The sequence below is a fragment of the Centruroides sculpturatus genome, unplaced genomic scaffold (genome assembly GCF_000671375.1).
Source record: "Centruroides sculpturatus isolate CEXI.00-Female unplaced genomic scaffold, Cexi_2.0 scaffold415, whole genome shotgun sequence".
Classification (NCBI taxonomy): Eukaryota; Metazoa; Arthropoda; class Arachnida; order Scorpiones; family Buthidae; genus Centruroides; species Centruroides sculpturatus.
Window position 1 is genome coordinate 34,563 of NW_019384825.1, and position 17,047 is coordinate 51,609.

Here is a 17,047-nt window from a genome sequence, read left to right on the forward strand (position 1 = left end):
GACCCTCACATCCCTTATGATATTATGCATTAACAAAATAAAACATCAATTGACTTACTATGCACATAACTATTGCTTTTCCAATTTTTTAACTGGTTATTTTTGCTAATTAACAGTTATATATTTTTTATAATTAATGAATGAGTAAAATAAAAAATACAGAATTATGGCATGTCTTCTCTATATAAAACTAAAATGTCTTATTAAATAAAAATAATTTATCCTGCTATTAAACCATAACTGTAAAACTTCATGGCTTTGAAAAAAAAAGCCATTAATTATTTAAAAAATTCTGTATAATCCATGTACAAAAGTATAAATTTATTAAATTTGTCCTTTTAATAAATTTTCCAAACTTTATAAAATATTAATAAACTGAGAAAAAAAAGTTTCAGAAATAAGAAATTGTTTTTGTTATGAGATCAAAATTATTAAAATGAAAAAATAATAATATTAACTCAAATAGTATTATTTAAGTTATTTATCATTTTTGGTTCTTTGCTATAATTTTTTCCCATCTAACACATGCCCTCAGATTGAAAGTGTAAATTGAGAGAGAGTTAAAATATTTCAAAATTTTTTTTGATCAATGTTAGATTATTAAGAGTATTTGATTTTTCTCTCAAACCTATAATACTGCATAATTAACACAGCAGTTTTAAAGTCTGAAAGTATTTTAAAATTTAAAAATAACAATTGATATTGTTGTATGCTTGTATATTTTGTGTACTATAATTTTGGGGAAATTTTGTGTATGCTTGGGTGAAATTTTGGATTCTAAAAATATTCTGCAATCCCTTTTCATAAGTTACACTGTAGTGTACCACAATACTTCTTGCTATTTGCAGACAGCTACATTTGGTCAGCCATACTGTCAGCAAACAAAATCAACAAGGCAATCAAGAAAATAAATTCCCTGATTTTTTTCACAATTTTTAACAAATTCCTCGACTTTCTAAACACTAATGAAAATCCCAGACTTTCCAGGTGCGTAGGAACCCTGCTTATAATATCTAAGAAAAACTGAACTTTGGCTAGTTCTAAAAATTTTGTTAAGTAACACTGACTGCTTCTTTTCTTTAATTAATATGAAGGAAAAAAGTATTTCATTCTAAAATGAAGTTGCCATGTAATAGCTTTTATTTGTGAAAAATTAGAAACATTGAATTAATTTTATTTCAGTAACTATTTTTTCTGGATTTTAACACATGATTTTACCCTGAAAATATCATGAGATTTTAAATATTTGTTACAGGTGAGTTAACTCTTTAAACAGACAAGAGAAAGAGCAGTATTGTCATACTATTTTTCAGATAACAAAACTACAATCTTAAAAAAATAAAAAAAAATTGATTTATAGTCAAACAATTATAGTTTATCAAAGACATTGACCATTATTAAAGTCTGCAAGTTACAGTATTAATTATGATTTAGAATTTAGTTGTTACATAAAAATTTTGTTTTACTCAGGTTGTTATACAATTTGTTTCTAAAAAGTCTTCCATTTTCCTGTTACAGATTGCTAGGTAAAATACTACGAGTTGCAAAACTATACCATTCAAAAAGACGTTTTCCATTCATGGAGAATCCATTTTAGACAGGTTTTACTATACTAATTAAATCATTTTTTCAAAAAATAGTGTCTTACTTTTTAAAAACAGACTTATTTGAAAAAGTAAATAATAAAACAACACAAATATGAATACTCGGAAAGACTTACCATTCTGGAATCCATTAAAGCTTTAGCAATAAATTTTCCCAATAATTTAAATTTACTTTTAACTTTTGTTACATGACCAACTTTGGCACTGCGACCCAGGGGAAGCGGAAACAGACCGCAAAGGGAGTGAATGTAATCTGTAATTTGTTCTTTAATTACTAATTAATTCAAAAACACACATTAATAATTGTTGTTTTAATAATATCATTAAAATTCTATAATATAATATAAAAGATCATCATCAATACACACTATATAAATTTTTTTTAATACCTCACTTCTACAAAGTATTATAATCATCATTAATATATACAGACCTTTGTAATATGCTGTGAAACAACTTAGTCTATTTAAATTTTCAAAAACATTAGATTATAATGAAATGATTTCAACTTACTGATTTGAATTCTACTATAAAGATATTACTTTTTAAAAATATTACACATTAATGTCCTACATTGATCCCGAAAATATTTATGTTGACCTCATTGACCTGTGTAGGCGATCCCAAATATTTCCGTGTTTACATCGGAATGTTTTTGATACTATATGTCGCTTTGCGTCACAATTTTTATATTAAAACAAACTTTTAAAATAAAATTTTTTTTGTTTTTATATTATTTAATATATATATTTTTTTGTAAAACATAAAAAAATAATTTTTTACAATACAGTAAACACGATTATTATTTTAAAAAAAATTTAGGCTTAACATCGATGAAAATTCAACATGGCGTCACAGGCAACAAGTAAAAATTTCAACATTGAATAGGTTAAATGTTCTAATTAGCAGTTATAAAATGTTAATTAAAAAAGATTCAGAAACTATTTACATAAGATGCACAGAATGACTTCAAAAAATTTACATAAAATGTACTAAAATTGAAATATTTTAATTGAGAAATGCACTTACAAATTAAAAATTACTCATGGTTTTGAAGAGTATTATGTATTAGTAGTGAAGTAAATTATAATATATATTTTTAGTTTACAGATTAGTAAGACAAATTAATATTTATCTGATTAAGGTCATTGTTTTTGAAAAACAAAATTAGATATTTCCCACAAATATAATACAGCAGAACTCCAATTATCTGAGGTATTGTAGACTGATGCTACCCTGGATAATCAAAAACAGTTAAAATGGATGACCATGGCCTTTTTGGAATAAAAATTATGAATATAAAAGATTTATCTAACTTAAATGATAAAAAGTAACAGAAAATCAATTTTTAATATATTTTATTGTTTTAAAAATGTCTTATGAATTACAGTGTAAGAAAAATAGTGTATTCACTTACAGGATAGCCTTGGATAATGCAGAACATCGGTTAATCGGGGCTCGGATAACTGAGGTTTTGCTGTAATAATTATTTCTCAATGTCTAATTCACACCAATAAAGACTTTTAATGAAAGATCAACCCTACATAATTTATCTATTAAATACTTTTAATTATTTTAATGTCAATAAAATAAGAACACACTCATTATTCCAGGTTAAGTAGAAAATATTTCCTTGAACAATTGTAACTAAGACTTCTAATAAATTTTTTCCCTATGTTGAAAATATTTACATTTATAACATTTAAGGCAGAGTATTTACATAAAATCAGAATAAAAATTAACAAATTAAAATAAATTTTCATAATTTTCTGAAGTACAGTAAAATCTCTATATAACAAATTCTTGGGAGTAAAAGACTTAGATACAGGGAAATTTCCATTTAATACAATCAAAATTCCTAAATGGAAATTCAATTGTCTCACCATCATCTTTCATCAGCTCCAGTAGTTTTAAAATTTACACAAAATTATATTTAGGAAACTAAGCTGTACTGTAATTCAGCATCCTCTCATTCCAATGATATCATGCCCTTTGAGGCATTTTATGAAGTGGAAATCATCCATTTATTTGTTCTTAGCAGCTTTTGCTTCAAGATCTCTTTCAGTGCCCTCAGTTTCTTCTTGTAATGCACTGGATGAATGTTCCAAGCCTTTCTGAATGAAAAATTTCTTTACATTTTTTAATGAAAAAGCTAGAAAATGACAATTTCTGTTTTTTGTTCAAGGCTGCCAGAATGTCAACATCTTCATTTTATTGTGAATGCTTGCTCAAACAGAGCTGTATTTCTGTTTTATTCAGTTTTGATGATAATCACAAAAATAAAACAATCTTCAGCATTTATGTTTTCTTCTATCTCTTCCAGAATGACTTGAAGTTGTTGCTAGACTAAAAGTCATAGTGTTGGATTCAACAGTTTTAACTTTTACATCCAACCCTTTCAAAGCATTTTTAAACTGAATATTTTTCTATTAGCTTGAACAATGCTATCAGTTTCTCAACAGGATTCAATAACTGAAAACATTTTAGATGCCTCCGAACTGTTATTCAAGTTTTCACATTCAGCAATGCCTGAATCATCAACTATCAGTGATGAGCATATATGTATGATCTTTTGATCTAAAGAACTAAAACAGTGTTGCTCAGAAAAACTTCCAATTTAATGGCAGTAAGCATGATGTGGAAATGGCATACAGCACTGTTCAGAAATAAAAGAACATTTCTATTTTCTTTTTGCATTTTCCTATTGAAATTATGCAGCCATTTCATCATTGCAGCTGTCAAGGCATTTGTATTAAATTCTTGTATTATTGGATGAACGGTTATTTTGTCAAAATACCTGGTTAGTTTAGTTTTTCCTATGACTAATAGTTTCTCATTCACTATTTATATTGCAACATAGAAAAAGTGTCAATCTTTTGTCATAAACAGTGTGTATATAGCACAAGGACTTTGTTGGTCATCTAAAAGAAAAAACAAAAAATCATCTTGCCATAATTGAATAAATCATAGGGATCATATCTAAAGAATTTGCTTTAGATCTTTCAAGGCTATCACAATTTCCGGATCAGTACCTAGCTTTATCTATATAACTTTTTAAAAAGAATCTGATATTTATTTCCAAATTTTTCTAGCCATTCTAGCCTTAAAATTTGTCAAACTTTGCTGATGAGTGCAAGACAGTGCTTTTTGCTGTGAAATGGGTCTTGACAATGGAATGCTTTTTATTCTCATTGCAACAAACTTATCATACACTGTTTATAATTTATTTTGTATACTAGTACTTTCTATATATTAACCAAAGGGTTTACCAATTCTGCATTTTTCACATTGTTTTCATATTAAATACAGAATCTAAACTATTCAGCATTTTAATCTTTTTGTGAGTATCAGACAAGTAAATTTCTTTGACATCATACTATAAGTGATACAAAGTTATAACCCAAAAATGTTCCAAAATAAAATACTGTACATTGCACTAATTTGTAATTATGAAACATTAATGACTTCTGTACAAAGGTAAGTACACAATGTTTTGTAGTCTACTCATTTTTTAACTATTTGTATATTAACTCTTTAAATATGAAATTGGCCAAAACTGCCTTTTGAAATGAAATCAGCTGAAAGCAAAGTTGTTTGACTGGTTTTGCTTTACAAATTCCCCCATAACTAAAGCAAAGCCTGAGGGGTAAAAACAATTTTATATCCAGCTATATAGAAAGAAGTTTTCAAATTTTAAAAAGTTAAAGTACAATCTTTTCTTCTGTTTTCAATCAAAAGCATTTTTGCAACACTTAGGGTGCGACTATGCAGACGCAAGCGAGCGAATTTTCCAAGTGAGCGAGAATATGTGGCGAGAAGAGGCAATACGTGATAAATATCAAAACCTGTCAAATATGTGTGAGAATCAGAAATTAGCTCTCGCCAGCGTTATTTCTCACTTCTTGTTTGTGCATGGTTTTCCTTTGCGAAAACTAAATTGCTTGCAAGCTTTTGCTCGCTCTAAATTTGCGTCTGCATAGTCGCACCCTTAGATCAATGTGAAAGATTGCCAGAAAGAGAAGCTGAAACAATGAGAAACCTGTAAAAGGAACTGGAACATAGCTGTTTTTGATGAAAGCTTTTCTCTTCTCCTGTTCTTTTATACCCTCATCCATGGTTCCCAGTAAGATCTTTTCTTAATTCTACATCTGGAGACTTTCCACAATAAGAAAAATCTCTCTCTTTTGGTTACTTAACCTTTTACATTCAAATTATTTCTGATCCATTGCATGGAAACCATTGATTCTGCCCTTCTATCACCAGTTGCATCTTTCCCAAGACCACTTCTCAACTAAGTATAATATTAAATGCAACACATACACATTTGATATTTCTGTTATATTAATATACCAAAGTGTATAAAAATTTAATTTTCCTTTCCTGATATAATATCCAAACAATTAACCACACACTGGGTTTTCTAGAAAGACTACTAAACAAAGAGTTGACACAGATACAATAAACAATTACAAAATGTGGATACATATTTATTTGCAACATTCAATTGATGACTCCCAAAAGCAAGAAAAACAAAACAAAAAAAAAACATATTCATTATATTAGCATAAACTTTTGCTCATACTCTTCCTGGAAAAAAAAACTGGAACTTTAAATAATATAATTTTGAAAACTATAAAATCTTCCATTAGGTGCTATTTCATCAAACAATATTTCAACATGTAGAACCCTGTATTTCTAGCTGGTAGAAAATTTGCTTAATGAGAATATTTCAATTAAATAGAATGTCCATTATATGGAGATTTTACTGTATTTAAAAATTATTAAAGTATTGATTTTAATTTGATATTTACCTTTAGTATTATCAACAGTAACACGCTCTCCACGCCACATATCCAAATCTCCACGTTGTAATTCCTTAGATACAAGTGCATAGAATTCAAGTGTTGGTCCCAATCCTGTTCCAACCTAAAACAATTTTTTTGAATTATTATTAACAGATCTGTGATGTAACTATTTTAAAATTTTACTCTCTTGATTGAATTTAGTAAATTTTATTTGCATTATTTCAAAAAATATTTTGTATAATGAATCAGATATATTTAAAAAAAAAAAAAAAACTATCAGAACTGCATAGTAATATTGTTTTATAAACAAACTATATTTGACAAGCTGTTTCTTTTCATTAATTGGTTAATTTACATCAAATTGATCTATATTTCTGGTCTAAAAAGACAATTTTATTTTAGATTACTTCAAAAATTTATTTACAAATAGGAAAAAAATAAAATTTTTAAAAATTATTGTTGTTCTTATATTATAATTTCTTATAAAGAGTATATTTAAATTTTAAAAACTTCCAAAAAAATTAAATTCAAATTATGTTTTATGCTTTCTTAGTTTTATAATCAATTTAGCTTATATATATATATATATATTTATCTACCTCGCTTTCATACTGTATTTCAAGAAGTGCACGTGAACTTCCTAAATCTTGCATGACTACTTCTGCTTGTTTTAGTAAATCATCTCTGGAAACAGTTCTCTGGAAATAAAACATTACCAAGGTACATGTAAATTTGTAATTACCAACATTGATTTTAGAGTAACAAATTAAATCTGAAATAATTTTCATTACCTTTCTGCGATCTAATCTGGGAGTAACTCTCTCACTGCTATCACTACTACTCAATTCAGGTGTCATATCTAAGAGGCGTTGTAAAGCCCGATCTCTGTCAAATGATGTGACATAAAATAACAAATGTCTTGTTTCAAAGGGAAATAAGAAAGGACTGTTGGAAAAAAAAAAGTATTTTAAACAATACATTAAAGAAAAGAAAAGAAAGGAAAAAAAAAAAATCATAGAAGTGTGAAATAGCTAGAAGCAATACTCTCAAATACTTAGTATTTTATTATTGATTAAATAAATAAAAATTTAAAAGCAAAATGATTACTTTAAATTTATGATATGAAATTTTGAAGTAGCAATTAATAATTGCTTTCAATTACTTTGTTTGCAAGTCAGTTTTATTATGATTTTACATACCATGCAGTAGCTATTTGAGATAACCATGGAGGAACATTTCCTGTCATTATAGCCAATGGATCCTGAAGTTGACGATTAGCTTTTGCAGTAAGTTTATTATTTAAAAATTCTGACTGCACAACTGCTGGACCCCAAGAACTCATCTATTTATGTATAAAATAGTCTTATTAAAAATAGATTAAATCATCAAAAACCATAAATTTTAATTATAAGTTAAACTGAGTAATTTTGAATACATTTATCAATAAAAAAATTTTTTATAATGAAAACTACCTCATAAAGCATGCCCCAATGTTGACTGAGTGCATAAATAACTCTCAACAATGTGATTACTTCTAAAGATGGATCTTGAATTGTGACATTTTCAGGTAAATTTGGACTAAGAAACTGAGAAAGTGGGGATACGACTTCAGGTACTATTCCTTCTATATTGAAATTTTAAAAAACCAAGAAAAACAAAACACAGGATAAATAAATTTGTAATATTCAATAAATAATCTTTTCTATAAATTTTACTACCATTCCATAATTCATCTCCCTTCTTTTTTGGTGAAGTTCTTCCACCACTTGATCCTTTATTTCGACGACTAGAATAACCAGAGTTAGGAGTCTGAGTGCGTGAAAAGGCACCACTTCTATTTTGTCCGGAATCTGATTCATCGACAGGAACAGGGCGATACCTAAATCAAAACCAATTGTGATATTAAATTTAGATCACTACACCTCAAATTTAAAAAAATTTACCATATTGTGTGTGTCTGAACCCATATATTGGTGTAACCCATAGGATTTTCAGAATCTGTATCTGTTTCCTGACCATCTGAACTCTGGCCTTCAGGACAACTATACTGTCTTATAGCTTGATAAACAGTCATGTTATAGGGAAGAATATTTTCTCCAATTAAAAACTGCAATTTGTGACGTCCTTGTCCTTGATTTATCATCATTGCAGCCTAAGTTTCAAATTAATATATTACCAATTATTATTTCATTAAAAAGATTATTTCAGTATCGCATGGAATTTTATAAAATGATTACCATTGTGTCATCTATATCTTCATCAGAATTATCATCATCACTACCTTCATCGTCATCATCCTAAACATTAATATTTTTAACATTAAATGAAGAAAAGAAAATTAAAGAAAATAGTAGATTACAATATTTCTTACCCTAATGCGACTGTATCCTCTAATTACTAGATATCTTTCTATAGCTTGTACCAGAGCCAAGGGATCAATTTTAACAGGACCACCTCTCCATTGGCGAAGATTAGTACAAGCTGGATGACGTTGTAAATTACACTGGAAATATGATTGAGATAAATGTTTAGTTGTTTCGTCAACCTGTTTGTCAAATATTTAAATGACCGAAAATTAGACATTGTAATATTAATATTTCTCATTACCACAGCCATATCAGTACATCTGCTACTGAATTTTAGAATGCATTTAAGTCTGTGGTTTATACAACTAATATAAGCAAAACTACATTATACAAGAAACATGCCAAAGTGAAACTAAAGATGAAAGGATTAAATATCTTTTACAATGACATGATCAAAACAATAATCCTCTATAAAATCCAATTTATGATAATTAGACAAGCATTAAAAAATAATGTAGATTCAAGCTTGTAATTAATAAAGTGGTGTAGTAAAGAAATCAAACTGCCTCATATCTACAGATTAGAAATAAAAATTGGAAATAATTTATTTTTGAAACAAATCAAAACTCTTATGGTGAAAAATTTTAAAACTTTTTCCTAAAAATTCTATTATTTTTCCATTTTCTCTAATAGTTTTTTGCAAATGCATTGAATTGAACAGATATTTTATTTTATATAAATATGAGAGTGTCATTAATCTGAATTAAAAATAACAGGCAAATGCAATTCATAATATTAAAGTTAAAAAGGATGACATCATTACCTAATTGAAAACAAGTACTGTACATTTAGATTTATCTTTAAAAATAAAGAATTTATTTTGAAAACACCACCACAGGGTGACTATTCATTTTCTGGCATGCTTGATTCCAAAGACTTGCTTATTAATGGCTTTACTGGATAACTGAGATCATGTCACAACCACCAATGATAAAACCTGGACTATTAATTATATGCCTTCTATCTCTCTGGACTGATGAAAACTTAAGTGTTTGAATTGGTGTTTATATTTGATATCATTGACATTTGCATCTCTTTCAAAAGCCATAGACAGAATTAGGAGGATTAGATGTAAATAAAATAAGCTAAAAATTGTACAAAATAAAATAATTGCTAACATCTACAATGTAAATAATCTCAGTGAGCACACGCAATACTGTGGCCATTCAATAACCAAGCCTGGTGGTCACAGGAAAGCTATCAAAGTTTTCCTTTTACTCAGCTCTTAAAATTCCTGACTTTTTCAACGTTTTTGAGTAAAATTTTACTATTTTATTATTATAAACTGACAAATTTATAATAAGTAAAAAACAAATTATATTACATAAAATCGAACTCAAAAAAATTTGAAATGTTATTTTAAGATGATTAAATTTTGGTGGGGAAATCATACATAAAATCGATTAGGTGTGATTTCTCCATCTATAAATTCTTCCTTATTTAAGAATAATTAATATCAACAAAATAAACAGCAACCTACTAATTACATATGATAAATATTTTACTAAGTATTTTATCCAATAAAGTGAAAACTGCATGAAGTAAAATGAATTTATGTAGTGTTAATCACTATAGTATTTACAACTAAATACAATCATGCAAAAATATTAATTTTTAGTGATATTTGTGACAAAGAAAACAAAAATTTTATAGTTCTTTTAAAGTTGCATTTTTCTTAATTCAATTCTTAAAGTCTAATACAAATCTTTCAGTAGAAAAAGAAATTTAAATTTTTTGAGTATTTATTTATTGTGACATAATGTCAAGCATTCTCACCACCTTAAATTAGTAGTAGCTTGCCCCTCTACATTATAATTTTCCTTTAACAATAGAGTTATGCTGATCAACATCTTTCAGAGTGAAATTTTTTTAACTGAAATAACGACTTCTGGCTCGCATCAAAAGTTCGTATACAAGGTCTGTTCAAAAAATAACCAAACTTTTTGAATTAGGCAAAAACTGAATGTCCTAGTGTTGTGAAGTTGACAGCACTATGTTCGTGATAACTTACCGAGTAAGCAGCTTTTTTTGGATTGTTGATACCTTGTTTCGTTTCAGTGTTATTGATTTTTGAGCAAAAAGTATTTCAGTGTTAGTAGCAATTTTTGCAATATGCAACTTATGGAAACAACAATTCAATGTGAAGTTTTGCATCAAACTGGGGAAAACTTTTATGGAAACATTTCAAATTTTGAGTCAAGCTTATGGAGATGATGCTCTAGATCGTATGCAGTGTTAAGAAAGGTTTACCTGATTCAAAACTGGTAGTCAATTAGATCAAGATGACCCTTGACCTTAACTGATGACACTCATGTTCAGAAAACTAGAGTTGTGCACTTTGAATTTTTGCCTCAAGGTCAAACAGTCAACTGTCAGTACTATGCAGATGTTCTGAAACAACTGCATGAAAGAATTCACAAAAAAGAGACCAGAGTTGTGGTGAGACAACTCACCATGACAATGGTGCCTGCTCACTCAGCCTTGTCAATTCACCAGTTTTGTGCCAAAAATGAAAGGACTGTCCTTTCCAGCCTCCCTACTCACCAGATCTGTCTCCTTGCAATTTTTTCTTGTATCTAAAATTAAATCAGTGCTGTAGATGCAGTTTTGACACAAGTGATGACATTAAAACCAATTTGTCACAAGCATTGAAGGACAGTCCGAAACAAGCTTACCAGGACTGCTTTGCAAACTGGAAATACTGATAAGATATGAGTGTGAATAGGGGAGAAGAGCACTTTGAAGGGGACAAGGACCAATAATCTAACTTGAAGAATAAAAATTAAAAAATAAAATTTGGTTATTTTTTAAACAACCTCATATATTTAATCAAGGTCTCCTGCTCCTAAGGTTTCCATATCTGGTCTCGTCTTTCATCTATTTAACTGTTCTCAAAATTAAGGAGACAGACAGACAGACAATAAGAATTTATAGGCCTACAATTTTTTCAAATTGCTTCCCAATAATTATTTCCTGTAGCATGAAACTTATTAAAAAAAATATATATGCAATTAATTATCTTCAGTTATATACTCTTCAAATATCAATGGGATTTATAAATAAAAAATTTTTATTAAATATAATATAAATTAAAATTATTTTTGTCAAAGTACAATACATCTAAACAGTATCACTGAATTGTATTATGCTATATATGCACAGTAACAGATTACAATATTTACATATTATATGGACTTATATGTATGGAGCTTGTAAACTGTACTCCATCACCTCTATGTTCACCTTATGAAAAGTTTTAAAACAAAACTACCAAAAGTTCAGGAATACCTGTATATGAAAGTAAACTAAATTATTATAAAACTAATGTTTTTAATTTTTATAGAAATAATTTATTGGACTGCAATTTTCAAATTGCAAACCTATAAATTCAGATTGAGGATGGCCAAATGGATGACAATCTTGAGAGAATGGAGTTAAACAGATGAAAATTAAGACCAGATATAGAAAACTTAGGGGCCAAAGGCCTTGATTAACAATATAGAAATGTCTGGTTTGGAACAGAAGTCACATGATTTTTTAAATTAAAGTATGATTAAAAATTGCAGTCCAGCATTGTGATGATTTTACAATAAATAACTGTTCATTTGTTACATTCTCTGCTTTATAGAGTCAGACTAAAATAATTTGCACTGCTTTTCCCAATTTTTTTTTAAAGTTATAATTGACCAGATATTACTATTTTCATTTAGTCTGTAAAATTTCTTACTGTTTTGAATAAGGTGCTAAAGCGCAAAAATGTTTTTGCATGTTTAATTAATGTAAATAAATAGTATTAAATACTACACTAAAACTCAAAATAATACTGCAATTATTAAATCAATTTTTATACCTACAGTCATTAAATATTGTATGATGATAATGTTTTAAGCCCCAAACCGAGATATCTCGGGCAAGTTACATAGTGTTACATAAAATGCGGTCCTTAAGGCCACTTTTGAAATTTTTTTTTGAATTTTTGGAATGCTTTTTAAGTCGCCAAATTTTTTCAAAAATTTTTTCCCACGCGAAAAAATTTTATCGCGATTTTAATTTACCTTTAATGACGCACGCTTCACGCTTAATTGCTTTTTAATAGTTTTTTAATGGAGTTTGATATCAAATTTCATTCATCGTTCTAAAGTTGTAGTGCACTGATTTTCCTTCGGTAAAGTTATTTAAAGCTAGTTTCTGATGTCAAAAACAATCTCCGATAGTTTAATTTTTTTAATTAATAGATTTTATTATATATAAGTTTAATTAAGTCGAGGGGGTCGGAAATCTCAATAAAAATTTTAATTTTTTAAAAATATAGGTCTAGTTAGTATTCACCCTACTTTAAACCCTTCTCCTCCCGAGACGTCTATGTCCTGGGAAATACAACACCAGCTGTTCTCAAGGTCATCCAGCTGTGTAAACAATGACTCATCAGTGTCAACTTTCACAGAAAGACGAGACTAAGGAAAATAAAATTTGAAGCTTTTTCTTCAAAATTAAGGCATTTCTTTTGTTTCTTTTTCAGTTTTAAGTATTTTTTATGTTTAATTACATTAATATCAAAAATTGCTCGAGGCTTAAGGAATTAAGTAAAATGAAACAATTTTTTTTAAATTATAAAAGGATATCTCTCCCCTAAATATTTTAACAATTTGTAGTGTTAGATGTGACATCTTCTAATCCAACTTAAGTGAATCTATATTTGTTTTTTCCTTTAAACTCCACCTTCCATTTTCCAAAGAATTTACTTTAATTCATTATTTTGCATCTAGTCTTTTCTTTAATCAAGAATCATTAATATTTAATAATTTATAATTCATTTAGTAATAAATATTCCATCTCAAATTTAAAAAAAATCAGCACATCATACTGAATTCATATATCAAGTACAGGTATCCCTCATATAACAAGGTAGATACATTCCAAAAAAGTGCCATGTTATGTGAATCTGTGCTATATGAAACAAGAGACTAATGCAAAACATTATTGTTAACTAATGGAACGTAACCCTAAGTATACTATTCTTTTCAGTTAGTAACAGAAAAACATTTATTTCCAATCAATAATTAACCAGCAAGCACAATTAAAACTACTGTTAATATTAATTTTAGTTCAACGAGGGCATTTTATTTTTACAAAGCAATGTTGTCATCTCAGCTTTTTTGTTTATCTTGATCAGAATTATCTTCCACTTTGTTTTATCATAATTTTCTATGGATGATGAAATAAAAATATGTTATTAATTGATAATTTGTTCTAGTAGGTTGAGTTTGTTCAGTAAGTACAAAGCAATTTTTTCCAGAATTTCTCAAATACTAAATTGTTCCAGCTGGGAAAGTTTGAGTATCTAAATACCACTGTATTTTGTTTGTCATTTTTATGAATGATTACTTACCTACAGTTGAAAAAACTTTACTAAATACAAAGATTAATCTATAGAAAGAAAACACAGTGACAGTCTTAAGGACTAAAGTCTGAAAGCAATGACAACACATAGTTGATAAGAAAGTTAGGACAAGGAAAGAAAAAATTGCACTATCAGTTTTTTTTACACAAAATTTACACTTAAAAATTGTGAAATTTTGTATGGAGGATTCCAAAAATGTGTTAGAGTGAAACTGTGTTTGATGGTGATACCTGTATTTGAAAATTTGAAGTCACATCTATACAAAGATAAAGTGGAACCTGGTTAATTAAAATTGGTCAATTCAGACAGTTAAAAGTTTTGAATTATGGAGGTTTGGCTAAAGATCAAGATTTTGTGATTTGATTTATTAATGATCCATAAAAAATTATCCATACAATATTTCTTTAGGTTTTATTATGTAGAATTGTGTCAATATAAATTTCTGTGTTGCCTAGAAACTCAAAATTTAACTGAATAGTTAAATAAGTTGCTGAGAAATGTTTTTCTAAATGGTTAAGCCAGTCACCCCTAAGTGTTTAGTAAGGATGTTGTTTTAATTCCAATACTTCCTGCCTAGAATTATTCAGTTTTTTGTTATTTATCATAAATATACCATTATTTATGACTTTATATTTTTTAAATGTTACTGTAAAGATTAAAATTTTTACATACAATCAAAAACCCATTTATTATGTCAGCTAGTCAGAGGAAAAAAAAAATGTTCAAATGGCAGTTACAGTATCTAGGTTACACATGCTGTTTAAAAGCCACCATCCTCCCACCCATAATCATAAAACACAATGTTTATTTTTAGTTATACATGGTTCCTGTGCTTTGTAGAATGTTTCAGATTAGTTTATTCAATAGACTAACATTAATTAATAACCTTTCCTACAAAGATTAAAAAATTATCTCACAATAATAATTTAAGAATTATTTATCGTCGTAATCCTACGCTTTATAGAATTCTACAAAATAATAAGAAGAAAGGAAACCGTAACAATAGTACAGGAGTATAATCTATTCCTTTAAGTGACTGCCGTTTTAATTCAGATCTTGTTTATGTTGGTGCCACTATGAGACTTAAAACAGAGGCTTAATTAATTAAAGAGCATAAGTATTCCATTACTAAAAACTTGGACAGTACCGTCCTTGCAGTCTTTGCTAAACATCAAGATATTAATGTACATTGGGACAAAGCATCCATAATTAGGACCACCACCAACAAACAAGTACTTAAACATATTGAAAAACTTGAAATTTACAAGGCCCATATTGACAAAGATGCATCAACGATAGAGATGCAGAAAGTCTATCCTGCGCATGGAAATCTCTTTACCACGATGATTAATTTTCTTAATACTTTATTTAATTTTGTTTTTACGTTTTATTTTATTTTGTTGATTAATTTCAAAATTTTTAAACCGTTGTATTGCTTGCATTCTATTTTATGTTCGTTTTTGTTTTCACTGAAGAAGACTATTAAAAATAGTCGAAAATGTTGTTATATTTTTTATTAAATACTTCGCTGCTGGAAATACTAACGTGTTTGATTATTTTAATAACATATTCCAGAGAGTTTATGAAAATACTGTATCAAAATCCCATTTGAGTTAACCAGTTTAACAAATTCAAGTTAACCCATTTGATTTAACACACAAATCTCTATGATAAATGGTCAGGGAAAGAAAATGACTAAGTGCAACTTCAAATTATCCTGGTTTTGATTTAACCACATTCCACTGTACATTATATCTAAAATTTAAATATAGATGAGATGTCAATCTCAGAAATAAAATAATTGAAAATATACTAGTTTTATTTATAAGAACAGAAATTCAAAAGATTACTTTGAACATTTTTTTATACATCATTCTAAACTGAAGTTATTTAACTCACTAATTATATTTATTAATTTAACCTTTTATAAATCATTATATTATTAATTTGACAAAATTTTGTCAACTGATGAGCAAAATTTATATTAAAAAAAAAATCACAAATAAACTGGGATTGAATTTTACATATTTTGAAATGTTAATTCAATTGTATTAATCAAAAAATAAGCAAATATTTCAAATAATATAAGAAAAATTAAACAGTTCTTTTTAGTTTATGTATTCACTATTAAAATACAAATTTTCAATTTCAATAAATGCTAGTAAAAAGTTAATAAAATTTAAGAAATTAACATTTTAATCTAAATAAAAAAATTTCAGTATTTTATATATTAATAATTTGTTACAGATAAGTATTAGTAATAATAGATTTTTCTTAAGATAAAAAAACAATATACAGTGGAACCTCAGTATACGACCTTAATTTGTTCCTGGTGTTTGGACTTATACCGAATAGGACATATTCCAAATCAACCTTTCTCATAAGAAGTAATGTAAAAATGATTAATCCATTCTCATGTAAAAAAAAAATGGCTGGCTTTAAACATCTTACTTTCCTGGCTAGTTCCTGCTTGATTTTTCATGAGATCAGCATGTATCTTTTTTAGCTTTCTCGCAAATAATTGTTTCTGATACGCTGTCGGCAATATACTGTTTTTCAGTTTTCCAAAGCAATAGCAATTTCTCAACATGATCTAATGTCTTTGATATCTGTTCATAAATTGATTTAACACTTTTCGCAACGTTAGCAGATTTATAATGTCTTTATTTTTCATGATTGTTGATATCGTCGTTCTCAAAATAAGGTATGCAACAGTTAAATCTCAAACACGCATGCCACCTTCATATTTCTCAACAATTTCTTTTTTCAGTTCCATTGTAATTCTAGTAAATTTTTTTAGTTTTCTGTTGCTTTTCATTTGTCCTTTTGCAATTCATGATTAATAAAAATTAAAATCAGAAGAAATTTAAT

The 17,047-nt window shown here is 27.7% G+C and overlaps 1 protein-coding gene across 1 annotated transcript in view; it reads right to left on the bottom strand.

The window, feature by feature from the left end:
* The window catches only part of LOC111630013 (E3 ubiquitin-protein ligase TRIP12-like), a 189,689-nt gene that overhangs the window by 33,226 nt on the left and 139,416 nt on the right, over nucleotides 1-17,047 (bottom strand). The window contains exons 25-35 of the mRNA XM_023374005.1: nucleotides 8,781-8,912; nucleotides 8,647-8,706; nucleotides 8,353-8,561; nucleotides 8,128-8,288; nucleotides 7,882-8,033; nucleotides 7,609-7,751; nucleotides 7,201-7,354; nucleotides 7,009-7,107; nucleotides 6,416-6,530; nucleotides 3,022-3,081; nucleotides 1,721-1,857 (exon numbers count right to left, since the gene is read on the bottom strand). Coding sequence (XP_023229773.1) covers nucleotides 1,721-1,857; nucleotides 3,022-3,081; nucleotides 6,416-6,530; nucleotides 7,009-7,107; nucleotides 7,201-7,354; nucleotides 7,609-7,751; nucleotides 7,882-8,033; nucleotides 8,128-8,288; nucleotides 8,353-8,561; nucleotides 8,647-8,706; nucleotides 8,781-8,912 — 1,422 coding nt within the window. The remainder of the gene's footprint in view (nucleotides 1-1,720; nucleotides 1,858-3,021; nucleotides 3,082-6,415; nucleotides 6,531-7,008; nucleotides 7,108-7,200; nucleotides 7,355-7,608; nucleotides 7,752-7,881; nucleotides 8,034-8,127; nucleotides 8,289-8,352; nucleotides 8,562-8,646; nucleotides 8,707-8,780; nucleotides 8,913-17,047) is intronic.